The sequence below is a fragment of the Rhinatrema bivittatum genome, chromosome 17 (assembly GCF_901001135.1).
Source record: "Rhinatrema bivittatum chromosome 17, aRhiBiv1.1, whole genome shotgun sequence".
In the NCBI taxonomy this organism is placed as follows: Eukaryota; Metazoa; Chordata; class Amphibia; order Gymnophiona; family Rhinatrematidae; genus Rhinatrema; species Rhinatrema bivittatum.
The window spans coordinates 34,843,226-34,865,047 of record NC_042631.1 but is presented as its reverse complement, the minus strand read 5'-3'; the positions used below and the strand labels follow the sequence as shown (position 1 = coordinate 34,865,047).

At 45.4% G+C, this 21,822-nt stretch overlaps 1 protein-coding gene across 4 annotated transcripts in view; it reads left to right on the top strand.

Annotated features, from left to right (window-relative positions):
• SIGIRR (single Ig and TIR domain containing) overlaps nt 1-15,147 on the top strand; it is a 60,793-nt gene extending 45,646 nt beyond the window's left edge. For all 4 annotated transcript variants that reach the window (XM_029582682.1, XM_029582684.1, XM_029582685.1 and 1 more), the window contains exons 5-10: nt 141-281; nt 3,028-3,171; nt 4,455-4,557; nt 6,020-6,170; nt 12,878-13,052; nt 13,659-15,147. In XM_029582682.1, the coding sequence (XP_029438542.1) occupies nt 141-281; nt 3,028-3,171; nt 4,455-4,557; nt 6,020-6,170; nt 12,878-13,052; nt 13,659-13,855 (911 nt within the window). In that variant the 3' untranslated portion in view covers nt 13,856-15,147. The remainder of the gene's footprint in view (nt 1-140; nt 282-3,027; nt 3,172-4,454; nt 4,558-6,019; nt 6,171-12,877; nt 13,053-13,658) is intronic.
• Nucleotides 15,148-21,822: the final 6,675 nt, after the last annotated feature.

Genomic DNA, 21,822 nt, shown 5'->3' with positions numbered 1-21,822 from the left:
TAATGAGGAAAAAAATAGCCCTAGTAAATCAGGCTTTAAGTCTTGCGAATTCAGGTTTTTTGCTGTCTTCCTGAGCCTAGCAAATTCAGGTTTTTTTGCCGTCAGCATGTGTCTGTGCCCATCGGTCTTTCTGCTTGCAGAGGAAGCTGGTCACGTGGAGGCTGTGCTCTTTGCCCTCGTGGTCCTGTTGCTGCTGCTGGTGGGAACGCTGCTGTATGTGAAGTGCCGGCTGAACATCCTGCTCTGGTACAGGGACAAGTATGGAGACGTTGAGATCAACGGTAAGACTGATCTTATCCTGCCAATCGTTGCAGTCGGAGAAAATGCAGCTGTTTGGCTGACTTCACTCTGCCTCATGCTTATGGGGGCATTTTCCCCAAATACTTTAGCAAATGTCTAATCCAATTTTCCTATGAATGACTAGATTTCATCTGAGTTAAGGACCCCTCAAGAACTCCCAGTATTGACAAGAGTGTAATACATTTGTTTAACTGATTAAAGCCTCTTGATATATAACATGAAGGCTGACCAGCCTAGACAAGCACTAGAAATCATCTTTTGGTCAGCTAGTACTGGCTGTCTTTTTGTCCATAATGTTCAAGGGTATTTTGGCAATGCATTTTTATCATGGTGTGTTTTAGAAAGATTGTTTGAATACTAATAAAAACTAGTTTGCTCCCCCACCTCCCCTCATGCAGCCTCCCCCTGAGATGAAGATGCAGGTCAAACTAGTTTTAATTAATATTCAAATTGTCTTTCCAAAGCTCGCTGTGATATAAAAGTGCATTCATAGCCTACCATACACTCCAGCTAGCCAGGAACCCAGGCAGCCATGGATTTAATGTGAACCATTTCTAAGAAAATGGCTTCTTGGCCTTTTGTGTAGGATCATAGGCTAGTCAATCCTAAGGTTTGAGCTGGGAGCTGAGGGCAGTAGCTTCTTGCCCTTTTGGCTGAAACTGAAATCCTGTTGAATGAGAGGTTAACACCTTGCTACCTGATTCCATTGGGGCACTTGATGATGTAATGTCGACTATTGTCAAAGCAGGAGGGTTAAACCTCTGCTAAAAAACAAAAAGAAGACATGTTCATGCTGTGTATAACCAGGTCTATAGGCAGTACTGTAAAAAAAACTAGAATTAGTTACTGGCTCTTAGTGTAAAATGTAAATACATTAGTGCCATAAAAAAAAACTTGGATGTAACCAGCTACTAGAGTTCAATTTGTTTTCATTTGTTCAAGATGCTACACTGAAACATAGGAACACAGTAAATGATAGCAGAAAAAGACCCAAGTAGTCCATCCACTTAGATTTTGGACTATCAACAAGCTCTTTAGAGCACTGATGGAAACAGGATGCTGGGCTTGATGGACCCTTGGTCTGCCCAGTATGGCACGTTCTTATGTTCTTATACTTTTTTTTAAAAAACTGTCTCATGTGCTTAAATTGTTGCTGTTTCTAGAAAGATAGGATCAAGGGCAGTGCTGGGTATATGCAAAGTTATATTTTATGAGGGTTAGTTACAGACGGGCCGATACAGTAAAATGCGCGGGAGAGCCGACACTCCGAGGCGAGCGCCCGCTCTCCCGACGCGTGCCCAGGCCACTCTCCTGGGCGCGCGATTTAGTATTCAAATGAGGGCCCGCAGTAATCCCTAGCGCATCCCTAGCGCCTCTTTATTGGCAGAAGCAGCGGCTGTCAGCGGGTTTGACAGCCGACGCTTAATTTTACTGGCGTCGGTTGTCAAACCCGCTGACAGCCACGGGTTCGGAAAACGGACGCTGGCAAAAATTAAGCATCCGTCTTCCAACCCGCGAGCCGTGGGCTGAATTTTTTTTTTTTTTTTACGATTTTTTTTTGGGGGGGCCTCCGACTTAATATCGCTATGATATTAAGTCGGAGGGTGTACAGAAAAGCAGTTTTTTCTACTTTTATGTACTCTTTCCTGATGCTGGCCAAAATTAACGCCTGCCAAAGGCAGGCGTTAATTTCTGAGAGTAAAATGTGCAGCTTGGCTGCACATTTTACTTTCTGGATCGCGCGGGACTAACTAATAGGCTCATCAACAGGCATTTGCATGTTGTGGGTGCTATTAGTTTCAGGGGGGTTGGCCGCACATTTTCCACGCGCTATTACCCCTTACTGTATAAGGAGTAAAAATAGCGCATCGAAAATGCACAGCACCAAACTGCATCAGCCCGAGACTTGGTTACCAAAACAACAAATACATTTATTTATTTATTTATTTATTTATTTAGCATTTTTATATACCGACATTCTTGATAAAATATCAAATCAGGTCGGTTTACATAAAACAAAACTATCGCGGTGAGGCGTTACAATAAACGGAGTTTCTGAACATAGGAATATATATATTAAGTAGACAACAGTGAATGATCAAATAACGTGAAAATATATAATAAATAACATGTAGTAAATATATAATAAATAACATGTAGTAAAGTAGATAAAAGTGTAATTAACTAACATGTAATAAAATAAATAATAAAATAGAATAGTATAAATAAATATATAAATAGACGACAGTAAATCGTCAAATACATGGAAATACATGGAAATACATGGAAATAAAGGTCAAAGAACTACACATACGTACATATACCACCCTCCCCAAAAATTAAGATGACACCTTTTTATTGTCCTAACTTTTAGTACATTTATTGATTGGTTTTTGGCACATCTTTCTTCAGATTTGATGAAGAGAGTATAACTCCTGAAAGCGAGTCAGGAAATGTATTGTTAGTCCAATAAAAAGATGTCACCTTAAAAAAAATTTTTTTTTTGCTTGTTGACCTTTATTTCCATGCATTCAAGTGGACTATCATGGCAACCGTGCTGCTTTATCCAAAACGGCAAAATACCCCGATCTTGTAGATACAAGTATTTCAGTTAGTACCTTCCCTTCCACCTCTGGCTGTCGGCTGTAGACATGGCGAGAAATGCTGATGCTGTTTCATTTATTATTCCCCTTCCCTCCGCTCTCACCCGATGAATCTGTGGTGCAGACGGAAAGTTGTACGACGCCTATGTCTCCTACTCAAGCAGCACCGATGACAAGAAGTTTGCACACTTCATCCTGAAGCCGCACCTGGAGAACCGTTATGGCTATAAACTCTACCTGGATGACAAGAACATTCTGCCCAGCTCAGGTATCGTTTTGCTTTGCCATCATCTGCATCCTGGCAGCTGCTGACCGTGTTCACCTTGCATTGCGCTGCACCATACAGTTCTTATGCCAAGACTGCCTCTTTAGGTTTAGGCTGGGAAATGGAGCGATAAAGCGACTTTTTGACCGCGCAGAGTCCAGCGTCAGGCTACAAATCAGTACCACTTGCTGTGCTGCCTGGCACTGTACAGTAGGGTGGATGCCGTTATTATTGTGCAGGGCACGGACTTGGTTAAACGTAGAACCCGAGAAAGTGATAGGAGTTAAAGATTATCCAGCCTAGGATACCTGCCCACTTTCCTCCCAGATATCCCAATACCACAGGCATTGTGGGATCTTTCAAGTTACCCTCGCCGTCCCACTATTTAACCTGCTTTTTGAAATATTCAGTGAACAATTTTTTGCCACATTGCAGGAACTTGTTGATGGTCTGTATAACATATTTAAAATATATTTATCCCAGTGATGACCATTCTGACTTGATTATGGTTCATCTCGATCCATGTGTAATTATCACTCCATGACTTCATCCCATGCTGCTTCTGATTGCTTTTCTTTGGTTTTAGTTTTGGCATGGTAGCTTCCTCCTCCTCCTCCTCCTCTGTGCTTCCAACTGAAATGAAACCGATTGCTACTGGGGCTACAGTGCTTTGTACCTTCATTTACAAATACCTGAAACATGTTCCCTATAGTTAACCTTCTACTTCCTCCCGTGTCAACAAGCCAGCATAGCACGAGTCCACTGCCTGTGAGGCAAGGACCCTGGTTCCTTCCATATCCTGGCACAAATGTGCTTTTAGCCAGTCAGTAGGTGTCACTGTAGAGGGCTGTGGCCACTGCCTCCACGTCGTCACCTCCTCTCCAGCAGGCCTGAGAGCAGAAGCCAGGTTTGGGGATCAAACCCACGATTCCCACATGCTTTCGCCAAGCCATCATGCCAGAGTATTGCTCTTGGGTTTCTGGTACACACACAGTACAAAGTTGCACAGCTGGTTAGGTTCGAAGATGTTCAATGGTCCTTTGAGTCCAGCCTTTGCCTAATTTCCTAAAACATCTCTCTACAAAAAAAAACAGCAAAAAAAAAAAAAAAGAAAAGTGCTATGCTTTTGTATCTAAAACAATTCCTTGCATCCCCCAAATACAAAGATCAGCATGTTTCCATGTCTATATCATCAAAGTCCTGATGTTGAGCCTAGATCCTTCTTGCATCCCACTGCCTGCATCCTGAGACATTTCTTTTTAGTTACTGTCTTTCTACCTTCCCAGAGCCCTCTGCAGAGCTGATTATGAATGTCAGTCGATGCCGGCGCCTCATTGTGGTTCTCTCTCTTGCGTACCTGGAGCAGGACTGGTGCAGCAGTAATTTCAGGTAACCTCAGTATGGTTGCTGGACTGCTGGTTGAACAAAAAATATATTGCACAGAAAGTCCAGCTGGATAGGTGATGGTGTTAGCTGAGCATGATTGCTCCCCATTTCTAGCATTGAATGGTTGGTTAGTTGGATGTGGAGAAGGCCTGTGAGTTGCTGGTGATGGATGGAAATACAAACAAATCTCACGGACAGAAGAAATAGAGCACATGAGGTACATTTACAAAATGAAAGCCTTGAAGGAAAGAAGTATACGTGAGTCCAGTAGGATCAGTGAGAAACATCCATACAAATCTCAAAATAGCCTCCTCTGACTGCTTCCAGCCCATGTGGAATCTGGTCCAGCCTTGCTCATTGCTATTTTGGTGGGGGCAGTGAAGGCCTCTCTCAGCCTATAGAAGTCCAGGCATCCCAGCAGCAGTCTTCCAGCTAAGAGAGAAGGGCTGCAGCTTTGTCTGGAGACTGGCAAATATCTGCCTTTTGCTTATTCAACAGATCTTGCTCTTGAATGATATCTTACGGGTAGATTTTAAAAGGTACATGTGGTTCCCGGCACGTGCACATGGACGCGCACATGTTATAAAATCCATGGGCCATGCGGACATGCGCAGTGGATTTTATAATCTGCGTGTGCGGGGGGTCGGGGGGGGGGGGGGAGTGAATTTTAGCAAAGTTCACATGGCGACGCAATTGGGCCTCCCCCAGTTCCCTCTCAGTCTGCTCCGATTAAGGCAGCCGGCTGGCACACGCAAGTTGCCTCTGCTCCGACGGAACAGTAAGTAAAAAATGTTTTTAAATTATTTTAGTTAGATAGAGGGTAGGGGTCAGGATGGAGAGGGGAAAGGGAAGGAAGGTTAGGTGGGGGGGGGTAGGGAAGGAGTGGACTGGGAGGTAACTTCCCTACCCCCCTGCCTAACCTTCCTTTCCTTTCACCTTTCCACCCTGACCCCTACCTAACTAAAAGAATTTTTAAAATTTTTTTACTTACTGTTCTGTTGGAGCAGAGGCAACTTGCGTGTGCCAGCCGGCTGCCAGCACGAGCTTCCCCGGAACAGCAGCTAATGGTCGTGATCCCGCCCTTCCCCTTCCCCCCAGCCCAGACCACATCCCCAGCTCACCCCTTTCTCAGGGCCCGGCCCTTGTGCATGATTCGACAGTTATGTGCATGGCCGGGCCCTTTGAAAATGCGCGTGGCACGCACAGGACCCGGCCACGTGCATAACTGCCGGTATTTGCACGCATGGGCCTATTAAAATCCTGGCTTTAGTCTCCCTCAAACCAGACTCTACGAGTACTTCCAGATTTCACAGCACTTACAGCTCATTGGGATTTCTAACCTCTAACGATTGTATATTTATTTGCAGGTAAACTGTGTATGGAGGTGATGTTCATTGGGAGTACATTTATGGTGGTGTACCTTCCCATATTTTACCCTCTTTAACAAGTCTGAATTCCTTTGCAGGGAAGGTCTATGGCGGCTGATGGAGCTCTCACAGAAACCCATATTCATTGTGTTTGAAAGTCAGTACAAGGACCTGTCCTTCCCTGTCACTCAGTTGCTGAAGCAATACAAGCGCACCTTGGCCCTGCTGCTCTGGAAGTCTGGCTCTATGGTATGGGAGGTGTTCTGTATTCACAGTTTATTTGATCTGTTTTCTTGTTGCACTGTAGGCATATAACGTTGCTCTAATATAACCTTCCTAGTTGGTCCCTTGGACTCAAAGTATTCTGGGACGTGTAGTTCCTTTGAAGGGACATCTTCAGTTTGAAAAAGGCTCCTAGCTAAGTAGCAGCACCTTTGGTTTTCTCTGCCTCACTAATTCTGAAGAAAGCGTAAATTCAACTAAAGCATTAACTCATTACAACTGTGACAATTCCAACAAATCTGTGCAGTTACTCTTGACTCCATTTCATTGCAGTGAGCGTTATATTTATTCATTCTTCTAATAAATGTTTTGGAATTTAATGTAAAATCCCCACCCTACATGGGAGAGGCCACATAAGTAACTCCACTTCTCAGCTGTAAGATTAGAAATGGGCACATGTAGTACACCCATGCAATTAAAGGGTCTCCCAGAGTTGGGGAACAGTGGCTAGAGCAAAGAATCAAACAAACAATAACATTAAACCCACAGGGGCAGATTTTCAAAGGGTTACATGTGTAACCCCGAAAACCTGCTCCTGCGCCCAAGCCCCGGGATGCGCGTATGTACCGGGGCTTTGAAAAAGGGGCGGGAAGGGGGCAGGGTTGTGGGTGTTGCCAGAGGATGTGGTTAGTGCAGTTAGTATAGCTGTGTTTAAAAAAGGATTGGATAAGTTCTTGGAGGAGAAGTCCATTACCTGCTATTAATTAAGTTGACTTAGAAAATAGCCACTGCTATTACTAGCAACGGTAACATGGGATAGACTTAGTTTTTGGTAGGGATGTGCAATAGTTTAGGATGAATTAGGCAAGTTCAACGAAATTGCCTAATTCGTCCTGGTTCGGGGAACCCGGAAACCGAACCAAATTTTCCTGAAATTTTGGGAAAATTCGGTGTTCAGGTTATAACGCACTAACCCAAAATTCGGGTCCCCTGAATTACAAAGGCCCGAACCATGGGAAATATGAAATTTCCTGCGGCAGGCCGAAAACGAAGCCCGAACCAAAAGGTTCAAGCTTTGCACATCTCTAGTTTTTGGGTACTTGCCAGGTTCTTATGGCCTGGATTGGTCACTGTTGGAAACAGGATGCTGGGCTTGATGGACCCTTGGTCTGACCCAGTATGGCATGTTCTTATGTTCTTAGTCTGATGCATATGTGCAGATACAATTCTTAATTCTGTTCTTCTGTACATCACTTTTTCTCTCACTACAAAATAACAAACAGTATCCATTCTAATACTGCTGCATAAGTACTTTTCTTCAGATAATGTTTACAAAGAAACATCCAACTATCAAAAAATGTTCTTACTTTAATTTCAGACAGAAGCTGGAATGAAACCCTCAAAGCTACATCTCTTTATCTCTCCCTTCCTCTGTCTCTGACTAACCCCAAACAAAGGCAGAATTATCTTTTATAACTAATTAAAAAGGTTCTTTAGCAGTTGATCCCTTGATCTGTATTGGCCCCAGGCACTTATTACACATCCAAATTCTGATTCCAAGATCTACAGTTGGTCCATTTGAATGAAAATTGTGTCCTGGAAAAATATCTACTTCATTTTAATAATTGCTGTCATGGCCACTAGGTGTCACTGCAGTCCAGGAAATAATACCACTGGCTTCCAGCCATAGCAGCCTCAGCTTCCTACTGGGAAGACAGGAGGTGAATGGACATCAAAGGGGACAATAAACATCTCAAAGAAAATGTGAGAATGATTTCCTTTGGCTTCAAAGGAAACCTTTGCCATTAACATTTCTTTTACAACAAAAGGAACTACTTTGTTACCTTTACCTTTCAGCAGCAGAATAAAAAAAAAAAATCTAAATCAAATACTTTTAATAGGAAATTTCACTGAGATTTCCATTTTTATTTCCAATGAAAGCAAATCCCTAGTAATGTCCAACCCTTTGCTCCAGAGAGAGAAATTTATTTGTTTGTGGTTTTTTATATACCGCTCATCGTTTGGAACATCTGATCGGTTTACAATATAACAGCAACAAATTCAGCAACAGGCTTTACATGTAACTTAGTGTATAACAAGATTGGTAGAAGGAAGAAGGAAGGTGAATTACAAGTAGGGATGTGAATCGTTTTTTGACGATTTAAAATATCGTCCGATATATTTTAAATCGTCAAAAATCGTTAGAGCCGCAATACAATAACAATTCCCCCGATTTATCGTCAAAAAAATCGTAAATCGGGGGAGGGGAAGGGGGAGGGCGGGAAAACCGGCACACTAAAACAACCCTAAAACCCACCCCGACCCTTTAAAATAAATCCCCCACCCTCCCGAACCCCCCCAAAATGCCTTAAATTACCTGGGGTCCAGAGGAAGGGTCCCGGTGTGATCTTTTACTCTCGGACCTACGTGCGTTGTAGAAATGGCGCCGGCGCTACCGACAGGTCAAAGGTAGCGCCGGCGCCATTTTGTTTTTTTGTCCCCCGACGCCAGGAGCGTAGGAGATCGCTCCCGGACCCCCGCTGGACCCCCAGGGACTTTTGGCCAGCTTGGGGGGGCCTCCTGACCCCCACAAGACTTGCCAAAAGTCCAGCGGGGTCCGGGAGCGATCTCCTACCGCGATCGTTTTTCCGTACGGAAAAACGATTCGACTGCAGGAGGTCGTTCCGGACCCCCAGGGACTTTTGGCCAGCTTGGGGGGGCCTCCTGACCCCCACAAGACTTGCCAAAAGTCTAGCGGGGGTCCGGAACGACCTCCTACAGTTGAATCGTGTTGCCGTACGGCCGGCGCCATGCGCCGGCCGTACGGCAACACGATTCAACTGTAGGAGGTCGTTCCGGACCCCCGCTAGACTTTTGGCAAGTCTTGTGGGGGTCAGGAGGCCCCCCCAAGCTGGCCAAAAGTCCTTGGGGGTCCAGCGGGGGTCCGGGAGCGATCTCCTACGCTCCTGACGTCGGGGGACAAAAAAACAAAATGGCGCCGGCGCTACCTTTGACTTGTCATATCACAGGTCAAAGGTAGCGCCGGCGCCATTTCTACAACGCACGGAGGTCCGAGAGTAAAAGATCACACCGGGACCCTTCCTCTGGACCCCAGGTAATTTAAGGCATTTTGGGGGGGTTCGGGAGGGTGGGGGATTTATTTTAAAGGGTCGGGGTGGGTTTTAGGGTTGTTTTAGTGTGCCGGTTTTCCCACCCTCCCCCCCCCCCCACTGGACCCCAGGTAATTTAAGGCATTTTGGGGGGTTCGGGAGGGTGGGGGATTTATTTTAAAGGCTCGGGGTGGGTTTTAGGGATGTTTTAGTGTGCCGGTTTTCGATTTACACGATATTTAAAAAAACCCAAACTGCGACGATCTGATTCCCTCCCCCTCCCAGCCGAAATCGATCGTTAAGACGATCGATCACACGATTCACATCTCTAATTACAAGAGCAAGGTAGAGGGTAGAAAGTGGGAAATAACTATTTCTAAAATATATACAAAATTATTTACAGCTGGCATATGGCGAAGCGTTGCATTGCAGTCTTAGCTACAGTTCGAGGCATAATGGCTTTCTGCGTACTCCCATGTAGGAAAACAAATTTTTAGTTTTCATTATCACAGTTCACATCACAGAGGCAATTTACTCAGTCCCCAAAGGCAGGTGTGAAGGCAGTGTGCCTTGGTAACAGCCCCTACTGGCAGAAGAGGGCACTGATGGGGGTTATCCTGCAAAAAGGGGCTTTTCAGTCGGCAGCCAATCCAAGTTCCTCCAGCGAGCCTGTGACAGGAAGGTGGGGATAAAAACAGAGACAAGCAGCAAAAGTAATATCTAATATAATACATTGAAAGAAATTTGCCCAGTGATAGAACCCAACATTTTAATCATAAGTAAAGTGTAAAAGACAAGCTTTGAGGAGAATAAAAAGCATTTAAAGCAATGGAATATGTCAGGCTGGTCCTGTTCCCTTTCAGTGATCCATGGCTGTCGCAGAGTTCCAGCCTAAGGATGTTGAATCAGACAGGTCTGAACACATGAACTGACTGGCGCACTCATTCTGTTAATTCATTTTGATAGAGATTGAATAAATTACAGCCTTCGTGAAACTGGGTGGTGTCAGGGTGGATAAGGAGTAGTCGTGCCAGAGTAATAGAGTTTTTTTGTTTTTTTTTTTTTAATTTTAGCTAAGCTGAGGAAGTTCCTTCTTTACAAGAGTCTTTGGGGCCGATGCAATAATCTCCGCGGAAAGCAGGCGCTGACTTTTCAGCGCCCACTTTCTTAACGCATGCATGGCCCCCCCCCTCCCGCAAGGGGAGCACCATGCAATATGTAAATTAGGGGGTCGCGCTAGGAAGGAGGCGCTAGGTTCGCTTGCGTGATCTTAGTGCCTCCTTGCTAACGCGACCTGCCGCGGCTGCCGGTTATGAAGATCGATGCCGGAAAACTCGGCCTCTGTTTTCATAACCTGCCTGTCTGCCAGTAATGAAAATTTTCATTACTGGCAGATGGCAGATGGCCGCTTATGAAACAGACGCCGAGTTTACTGGCGGTCTGCAGAGTTATTTTATTTTATTTTTTTTACTTTGAGAAAGAAGTACAGAAAAGCTCCAGGCAGGCGTTAATATCTGAGCGATAAATGTGCGTCTGAGACGCACGTTTATCTTTTTGCATGCGGAGTGAATGAGTAATAGCCTCATTCGCTTGCATTTGCATGTGATGAGCGCTATCTCATTCACTCCGCGTCGGACGCGCGTTAAATAGGTGCTAATCCCCCTATTGCATTAGGGGGTGGATTAACGCCTATTTATCCCGCATCCGACTGCGGGTTATACAGTTCGCTCGGCTGAGCGCACTGTATTGCATCGGCCCCTTTGTCATGACATAATGTTGCGAGTTGATTCCCGAGACCCCTGGTTGGAAAATAGGCCATAATACTAAAGATTGCTGTAAGCAAGTGTGGAACGTCGTCTATGAGTTACATTTCATCCCTTTTAAAGACAAAAAATAAGGATGTACATTTTCTGACCTACATTTCCTTAACTCCGTAAAGCATTTCAGAGTTTCACATGGAGAAATTTCCTAATAAGGGAAGATATAACAGCTAGGACTGGCACATGATTCTTTTTTTTTTTTTTTTTTTTACCAGCTCGCTGATTTCAGTCCTGGTTTTATTCCAGTGCATGCATGGACTTGTAGCACCTGCTTTTCTTAGGAAGATCAGAACTACAACTCCTGTCGGCAACCTTAGTAACAGAGCTGGGGTCTCCCTATTCTGTGCGGTGTTTAGGCAGTGGCAAACAAAGCATTAAGGTTCCTTGCATGCCTGAAAATGTTAATGAACCATAATAAGAAAGAGGCAAAGTTACCACTGTATGATACGGACGTAAGGCCACATTCAGTATATTATACGGAGCACAGTTCTGGCTATCTCTGTACTGGAAGGATATGGACGAGACTGAGGGATGATAAAGCTCTTAAGGATAATGAAGCCATTTTCATATCTGGAAATATTCAAAATACTGGGCATGCTTGAGGCAAAAGGAGGTTGAGGCGGAGATGATTATATTCTGTAAGTATTTAAGAGGACACTGTATATATAGTGTCAAAAGTGATAGATAGGGCAGCACATACGTTGAAAATGAATAAGGATAAATGCAATTAAAATAAAAATAAAAAAACATTGTTTACAGTCTGGCTGATAAGGCTCTATATTATTCCATTAGATAAAATTTAAGGCACCTTTCCTAGATGTCTTAAAACATAAACAAGATAGAGACTTTGAGGTCAATAATAAAAATAAAATTGATGCTGGATTCAGCAGGACATTCAGTGAGATGAATGTCCTGCTGAATATCCTTAAATCAGGTTTTCCAGGCACACATATCCAGATAACTCTGAAACCTAACTGGTGATATTCAAGCATAGCTCATTAGGTTTTAAAGTTACCCTGCTATGTATACCTGGATAACTTTAGCCTTAACCAGCTATGTTACAGTGTTTCCCAACGAGTGTGCCATGACACACTGGTGTGCCTTCAGATCTAATTAGGTGGACCACGAAAAAGTCACCACTGCCTGTTGCTCAGATTCAAGCCAGCACCTGGGCCCTTCTCTCAGTGCCTCACAGCCTCAAAAGACACTAACACACGGGCCAATACAGTACAGTGTGCTCCGGAGGGCACTGTTAACTCGCCATTGGACGCGCGTTTTCCCTTACCCCTTATTCAGTAAGGGGCCGAAAACGCGCGTCCAAACCACCGAACCTAATAGCGCCCTCAACAGGCAAATGTATGTTGATAGCCCTATTAGGTATTCCTGCCCGTTTCAGAAAACAAAATGTGCAGCCAAGCCGCACATTTTGCTCTCAGAAATTAGCGCCTACCCAAAGGTAAGTGCTAATTTCTTCCGGCACCGGGAAAGTGCACAGAAGAGCAGTAAAAACTGCTTTTCTGTGTACCCTCTGACTTAATATCATGGTGATATTAAGTCGGAGGTCCCGAAGAGTGTAAAAAGTAAAAAAAAAAATTTGAAGTCGGCCTGCAGCTGTCGTGTCGAAAACCGGATGCTCAATTTTGCCGGTATCCGGTTTTCGAGTCCGTGGCTGTCAGCGGGCTCGAGAACCGATGCTGGCAAAATTGAGCGTCGGCTGAATATCAACCTCTTTGTACCTTAATAATATTGGTGGTTATAGCAATACGGTGAATGAAGGACCTCCTGTCTGTCTTCTCCCCTCTAGACTCCTTCTTCAGACTTCTGGAAGGAGCTGTGCCTCGCCATGCCTCTGAGGATGTTATGCAGGAATAAACTGGCAGACCCCCAGACCCGACGGCAGGAAGACAAGGATCCCATGCTCATCCAGAGCAGCAGCTACCTGGAGTGTCCTGAAGACCTTGATCCCGAGGGAGACCTGGGTATGAGAAAAAGAATCAGGATCTGAAGAAAAGAGATGGAAGGCAAACATGATTTCATGCTGCCATCCTTGGGGTTCAAATTAGGCCTCTAGATTCATCTACATCTACTGCTTCAAGGACTGAGAAAGAGGGTGGGATAAAAATGTTCAGAGTGGAACGAGGGGACGAGAACATGAGGGAAAGGATGAATGGGATTTGTATGACCTTTATTGATTAATCACAAGCAGTGTTGCCAACAGACCTTCTATATTTTGGAGATTATGAAGTAGTAGTAGTCAAGTTATAATTAGGTCTACAAGTGCCAGAATGCAATAGGGCTGCAAGTTTTAGGACTGGCTGCTCCCGTACCTCCTGATCTGGGGCAGCTGGCATCTCTAATCTTTGGAGCATGGTATACAAAGCTCCACAGGGTCAGCAGTAGGGTGTAGTGGTGTATCAGGACATGATATACTAATTGAAGAATGATGTAAAGAAACCCCATTCTGAGATTTTGCTTACTGTTTACAGGAAATTGTTTGACCAAAGACCATTTGACTTCTTAGTGGCATTATTTCGATAATCCACTGCCTATCAATGCTCAAAAGTTCTGCTTTTTCCCTCTTCTAGGAGTCCGTGGGACAATTTATAAAAGTCCACCGCCTCGCCTGACAGCATTTCACATTCCCCTAGCGGCAGACGAGACTTCTGAAGGACTCCATGTGGGAGAGCACCAGAGTAGTGAAATTGATATCTCTGATCTAGGATCCCGCAACTATGGAGCAAGGACTGACTTCTACTGCTTGGTAACCAAAGACGACATGTAAAGAAAAGTGACCAAAGACAGAATAAGTCAATTAATATACATCTCATGACCTGCACTGTTGGTTTCTCATTGCTCTTTGAGGAGATAACCTTCTTGGTTAGAGTCGTTAACCAGAAGACCTCATCAATGACTGCGATTAAGGAGAGGCATTTGATTTTCTAGAACACCTCCCCTACAAACTGAATCCCAAAGTGGTGCATAAGCCGACAGAGTTAGTGTATCTGCCTGTGGGGTGAAAACAAAGCTGCAGTTATTGATGTGATTAATTCATTGCATCTCAGCGAGTGGCAGGGAAAGAAAGCTTAATGAAAGCAGAAAAGGGGGCGCATGGAGAAGTGACTTGCTGAAGGTAAAGGTGAACACAAGGTGGTGAAGCAATCCAGAGTTGTCTGCGCTTTGCCACGTCTGGAGGTGGCTATACTCATGGGATCTCCTTTGTGCAAGTGACAGCTCCCTTGCAACTTTATTGCTAAACGATTTCATCTCCACCATGGGGCAGCAATAGTCGCAGAACCAAATCCAAAAGCACCTCAGTCCCATCCAGCTGCCTGATTCGCTCTGAAAGTTGCTTGGATAGTAGCCAGAACAAGCTTAAAAGGAAAGCTGGGATGAGACAGCGTGCAGGACACAGCTGTACCTTACCTGACTAAAATAATGAAAAGATCACAACGATCTTGCCCCTCAGGCAGTCAAACACAACGTGATCCACTTCTCATACACTCCAAAGCCAAATCTCCTTTAGAAAAGAAGGAAGCAAGCAAGGCCATGCGACGTCCCATCTCTACCCAGCCAAGGAACTGCGGGGCACACAATATGCAATTCCAGTCCTACACCGGCACATGCTAGCATCCAAAGTAAAGACGCTTGCGCTAATGTAATGGATTTGAAAAAGATGATTTTAATACACCTTGAATAACTTGAGATCCTGATTTGCATACAAGCATGCGAGGGAAAGGGGAGCAGCAGCCCCTCCCTGTGATGGAAACAATTACGGGTAGCATGAGAGATGTATGGGCTGCAGATGTGCTGCAGCTGTATAACGTCCAGCCCAGTGCTGCTTGCAGCAGCATCGCACATGTCTGTTAAAGCAGCTGTACTGGGGTTACTCAAATGATCAATTTGTCAATGCATTTTAACTTCACCGATTCTTTTCCAGGTCTCATTCCTTTCTTCTTTTGTCCTAATCTGTTTTGGGGTTTTTTTCAAAATAATTTTTATTGCAATGTCCTAATCTGTTTTATTTGCTATATTTCTGCTTATTTTTTGTAAAAAAAATATATATATATGGGTGCACCTTTTTGTCAGGCTCATACCATTTTTGTTTTTAACATTCTCCTGGCTTGGGTCCATCTCGCAATTCTTTTCCCGATTTCTGTGCACACCGTCGTGCTGCACGGATGTGGTTCTCATGAGGTTTACCAAGCATCGTCATGGCAGGAAGGGCAAAGGAGGTGGAGCCTCAGAATCTTTGCACACTTGTCCCTCAGGGGTTAAATGAAATTTAAGAAATTTTTTTTTAAAGATTTTTAATAATTGCATTTATCTTAATTTCCTACTGAGTTATATTTGCTAGTAGTGCTGTTTAAAAGCCCAACTTTCAAAAGTGCGCTCGAGGCATGAAATGCATGTGTAAGCGGGAGCCACGGAAATGTATGCTAGGATTTTATGAACTGTACAGCAGGAGTTGCAGTTTATAAAATACTGCATTTCCCCCCCCCCCCCCCCCCCAATTATGTGCAGGGAAACGCATATGTTCTCTACCCATTTTATAAAAGTAGTGCATATATTTTCCACCCGTAGTAATTGAAACAATGTGCGTGTAATAATCCAGAAATTAACGCGGAGGTGGGTATTTTATAAAGCAGCGGCTCTCAACTGATGTGTTGTGACACCACCAGTGTGTCGCCAAGCACACGCAGGTGCGTCACCTCACTTCCTGGGCCCCCACTGACCCTGCCCCAGCGAAATAGGAACTCGTTCTCCGCCCGGGCTTAAAATGCTGATAGGCCAGGTGGAACGCGGCAGGAGACTTGAAGTCAGTGGCACCAGCGTGGTCTCTTTTCCCTGCCCCCCCCCCCCTGCGGCCCGGAAGAGGACATGGTATGCAGTGGCCATGCACGTGGGAAGAAGAGACCATGCTAGTGCGCACAGCATCGGCCTGAAGAAGAGCAGCGCGCCGTGGAGCAAAACAGGAGCAACGTCAGCCCCCGCGGCAGATGGGAGTCCTTTCTCAAGGCCACCAGGGCTGGAAGTGGAGGAGGCTGCTGCTGTCACTAGTTCAGTGAGGGGAGAGAGATTGAGCGAGTAAGCATATGTGTTTGAAATCATATGTGTGTGTGTGTGTGTTAGACAGCATGTATGTAAGTGAGTGATTGAGAGCCTGTATGTGTGTGTAATTGGAAACCTGTGTGTGATTGAGAGCCTGTGTGTGAGAGAGAGTTAGCATGAATATATAAGTGTATGATTGAGAACCTGTATGTGTAAGTGAAAGATCATGTGCATGTATGAGCCTGTGTGTATAAGTAAGAGAGAGAGCATGTGTGTCTGTGTGTGATTGAAAGCTGGTTTAGGTGAGGGAGCATGTGAGTATGTGATTGAGAGCCTGTGTGTAGTTGAGAGAAAGAGACAGCATGCATGTAAGTGTGTGATTGAAAGCCTATGTGTGTATAAGTGTGAAAAGTCAGTCAACATGTGTGTAAATGTGTAATTAAGAGCCTATATAAGTGAGAAAGAAAAAGCATGTGTATATATATGTGAGCGATTGAGAGCCAGTGTGAGAGAGAGAGGAGAAAGCTGCAAGCAAACCATTAGCAGGAGGCTAATTCAAAACAATCTCAGGACACCTGGATATCAATTCCCAGGTATGCAGAGCAAAACATTTTTTCTTTATTTTTCATTATTGGGTCTGTCTACTATTTTGAAATATTTTATTGGTATCTAGAAAATTTTGATATGAGTTTTTAATTAATGGATATTCCATTCATCAGCTGTTTTGAAATAATCTGGTCTTTTTGTTAGTATGGTTTTGCTGTTATTGATTTTATATTTCTTGATTTGTTTTATAAGGATGGGTGATGTTTCTTTTTTCCTTTGTTACACTGCATACAGAGACCCTGGCTTGTTGTAGTTTCCAATTCAGTTTTTGTCTGTATGTTTCAAGTTATGCTTTTTGGTCTCTTTATTCTTTGTTAGGTGAGGGTCAGCACATGTGATTCAGGTGAGGTTTTCTGCTGGCGTGTAGTTTCTGTGTAGGGCTCTATAGCAGCCTGACTTGGTCCATTTTCCTAATAGGAGGTGCATAGGCATCTTAAGGTTCTGGTGTAATATTTTCAGTGTTGCCTTTTCTTAGGTAAGGTGGTTACTGTTTGAGTGCTGGAAATTGATGCTGTTTTGGTATGGGATGTTTACTATTTATGCAATTTCTGTTCAGACCTATCTTTCCCTTGTGTCATTCTTAACAATAAAAATAATACTGGATCTTTATTTTATTTTATTTTTTTATTTTCGCCGTGAATTGTAATGAGCAGTGTGTCACACATGTGAGCGTGGTCTGTCAGGTGTGTCACGATGGGGGAAAAGGTTGAGAACCAGTCTTAAAAAGTATGGGCAAACTCTGCTTCTGAAAATACTTACAGGCATGCATTGTGTGCTTGAAATCAGTTTGCCAGTGCCTCCACCCGTTCACCCAGACCTCCCACCCAAAAGCCTCAGGCAAAAGACAAATCTAATTTCATCTGTATGAGGAGTCAATTAGCAGGTGCAGAAGTGCGTGTATACCACTTAGAAAATACCAACTTGTGCGCATACATCCAGGCCCTGCCCCAAATCGCTCCTTTTCTCTCCTGCTCACGTTCGTGCAGGGCACCGCAAGGGCGCCCCCACTCCCCGGGTTTATAAAATAGGATGCACGTGCGTAGAAGCCACCTAGGCGCATGCTCCGACCCCTCCTGAAAGATAAAACTCCAGCTTCCGAAGCCATCTCCACGGGGCAGCAATGGTGCCGATTCCATTAATAAGGAGCCTTCACGTGCTCTGTGTCTGCGGAAAAGGATTCTAGCGGAGGGGACCGTCCGCGTTCCGATGACCTTTTAGACGAGGCTGGGGAGCCAAGTGGAGAGTCGGCACACGTTGCTGCGCACGGGCGGCAGAGCCCATGTGGAAAAGAGATTTGACCCCCTGGAAGACAGGCTGTCATTTTAAAAGTAACCAGAGGTATAAACCTGCGTTAGCATCTTCGGTCGTTATTTCTCTCCGGGTCATTTTATCGTCAGTCACAGCTGTTCTCTGCATTTCTTTTCTAAAGGAAATCAGGAATAAAGCTGTGACTTGCTGGCAACAGTTTTTTTTTTTTCCTTTTTCCTTGGCTCCATGCACAGGGTTTTGTGAAAATAGTGTCACATCTGGTGGTGACCATCTGTACTGTTCCAAGTTTTACCCGCACACCTCTCCTGTTTGTGTTAAGGCGACGCTCGGTCCCTGAGAGAAAAGAGGATGCTCGTCTCTCCAGAGCTGCTTCCACCACGGGATGCGCACAGACAACATTTTTGTTTGCTTGCTTTTTCGGGCAGGGTGTTGGTTATTTGTTTTTTGGGCTCATAGGGATGGTAACTTTTAAACCACTCTGCGGGCGCACACGTGTACGTGGTCCTCAGCCCCTGCCCAGGAACGTGGCCATTTCATAACAGACACGCATGATATAAAATAGCCTGACCGCGAGTACATGTGCGCACGGTTTTAAGTGGACATGCACCTACGTGTGCAAATGCTGCGTCTACCGCGTAAGTGGGGGAATTTTAAAAGACTCGCGCTCAGCCGCCATGCCATTTGTCCCAGTTCGTCCAGGTAAGTGATAGTTTAATATCCTTCCTTCCCCCCCTGTTAGACCTGATCCTTCAAACCCCCGCTGATCTGTGCAGATGTTTCTGTTTTATAAGTTACCCGTCCTCCATAGCAGAAGTAAAGTTATGCAGCAGGGGGCGCTGGTGCACACCTCTGCACGTAAGTGTTTACAGGCAAATTTCAAGTTTAAATCCAGGCCCCGCCTCTTTTTTAAAAAAAATTTCATTCGTGCATCCAGCGTAAAGCACGCACATATCTGGGCGGTGTTTAAAATCCACTCGGCGTGCATCGGCCTGAGAGTCGCGCATCCCCTCATTTCGGCGCACGTCGGGCTTTTAAAATTCACCTTTTAATGTGTTTATTATGGTTCAGTTTGTTTGCCGAATCAAAAATAAACATTAACAAAAGGAAACCCCCAGACAAAGAATGAAGCGAAATGGGGCTGGATCCCAGAGCTCTCCCCCCTTACCCTGCCACCCCCCCTCCATGCCAATAAGCCAGAGCTGAGGGTCTGCCCCCAGCCAAAGCCTCCCCAGGCCCCTCTAACCACCCTGTCCCCTGCAAATAAATTGGGGCTGGGGACCTCGCCAGCCCCCCACTTGGTCCTTTCAGCAAAGAAAGGGTCAGGAGTGATCCCCAGTCGCTCCTGGCCCCACTGTCATCCCTTCAGAAATGGTGCCGGGTGACTCCTCGTCTGCCGCCAGTGCTCGATGTGTCTGAAAGGGTTTGTGTATGGCGCTGGCCTCTGCGCTCCTGGGAAACTCTCGACTTACAGTCACCCTGAGATTTTGTGGAGTAGCGGGTGTGGGGCAGGCGAGAGGGGGCAGCTCTGCATACAAGCTTTCTCCTCTCACACCCCCCCCCCTCTAAGACACTCAGAAGTTATCCAGCTGGCTGGGTTAGGGGCGTTCCAGTGGTGTAACTGGGAGGAATGGACTTGGCTGGATAACTTAACTTTAAGTATCAGACTTAACCAGATAACTGGCACTAACTAGGGACAGTAAAGTATAGAGAAATAGGGGGGTCCCTTACACAAAGCAAAGATAATTTTCAAACAAACAATTTTACTCAACTAAGTAATTTCCTGGCTAAAATCATCAGCTGGAAATTGACACCCCCCCTGGTAAAGGAATGTGCATCGTACCAGAAAGGGGGCAGGGTTGGCAATGGGTGGGGATTTCAGTTTGAAATTCCTGCTCCTCCTTTATGGCATCAGCTTTGCACTGGTGGTAAAGCAGCTATAATGTCTGCTAGTATTGGAATTAGCGGCTGTGCTGGGCAGCCCCACAGGGCACCCGCAGACCTGCAAGCAAAATTGTCCTGACTCCACTACAGGGTGGATTGATTTAAATGAAGTTTCCCACATTTCTTGAACAGCACGGCCCAAATCCGATCATCTAAAGAGGGTGGGAATGCATTTGTTAAATCTTTCATACCAGAAGGCATCGAGAGAGGCTTGAAGAACGATGCATTGCACAGCGATTTCTTTAATGTACGATGCAGTTGGTCCACATTGTTCTTCAGATATAGCCACATCTTCAGCCACATCCTTTACGCTGCTTCCTTCTTGTAGAGAGGTCCTGCATCTACTTCCTGCACGGTTTATATTACATGGCACATTTTCCTTTTTTATCCAGGGAAGGAATTTCTTTGCAGTATTCCCAGGTGGAGTCTATTACAGGTTCACTCTGTGCATATAGGGGTGGTAAGGACACAAAAAGTCTGTATCCCCCCCAAGGTAATGCCCCTGATGAGATCCAGCGCTCCCCGACACAAGGCCGGTATCCTGCAGGTTCCCTTCCTGACAGGATCTACTTCCTGACAGGATCTAGTATACAAAACACTTCACGCCACACTGAATCAGCACAACTGCAGAGGCCAGGATAAGCAGCGTTTTATTATCAATGCTACCTTGAGCTGCAGAAAGCAATGCAGAATACGCAGACACAGTAAAGGCAATAGTAGCGATGATAATAAAGAAGTTACAAACACTGAGTTTGCAAAGATAGTAATGTGTAGTACAAGCGGCGGAGTTGCTTTGGGTGCTGAGGATTTTCTCTCGCTATCTGGCCCCTCTGCCATCTCCCTCCCCTGCCTCTTTTAGTTATACCCTTTTCGTCTGTATATCAGAAGGCATATTTTGAGAAATGTGATTTTTCCCAAAACATGGCCCAGGTGAGAACTCTGTCCCCCACAGGCTTGCACATCTGTTGTTTTCTTCTTCTGTTCTCACGTTTGTTGTACAGTCACGAGATGTGGGGGGGGGGTCTGTGTGAGAATGCCGAGTCCAAGAAGGTCTACCTTCTGAATATGTCCTTAGCCAAACCTGTCAGATTTAGGCCAATCAATTCCATTCCAGGGTCTCTGCTGTGCCCAGAAGCCGTGACTGTTTCCTGTGGCAAAATAGGAAGCTGCAAGTATTGGATCGTCTCTTCCCTTTTTCTTTCCAGTCCAGGCACTGCTCCTTTCTGCTCTGCCTCTGCCCGTTCATATATTGTTTCTCTGCCTTAACTCACTCCTCTGCCTTGCTTGGCCCAGCTTCACCACCACATAAGTGCAGAACAATAAGCCCATTGAGCCTGTCTCTGCGCATGTGACCTTAGTCTGCTGAGAACCAAAAAACGGAAAGCCCAGAACTTTTCAGAAGCTTGGCAGGACTACAGACTGTGGCCCGAGGTCTGTATGCTGCACTTGGCTGAATTTTATCCAGCCCCGGGGCCAAAGCAGTGACAACAGGAGTAGCTTGATCTCGGTGGCAGTGCATGCCGCTATTACCACCACCTGAGATACTTGGAAAGGCAAGTAGCAGCACCTGAGAGCAATGTGGCAAGGGCACGCTGGTGTTAGGCCACCTCTGACTTAGCTGTGTTATGCAACGCTGGCATTAGCACTGTTTGTACAGGTGAAGCCACTTGGGCCAAGAAAGGGAGAGAGGCTACAGCAGAGCCAGAAGGAGATTTCAGCTGCTGCTGTGGGAAGGCGATGCAGGCCACGGGTTTGGAAGGCACTGGCAGTAAAAAGCTGTGCGTTCTGCGGGGCTCTCAGGTAAGTACAGAAGCTGCTGTAGCTCCCAATCATGCTGTGGGGGGGGGGGGGGGACATCACCCCTCCCCCCCCCGAAGGACACAA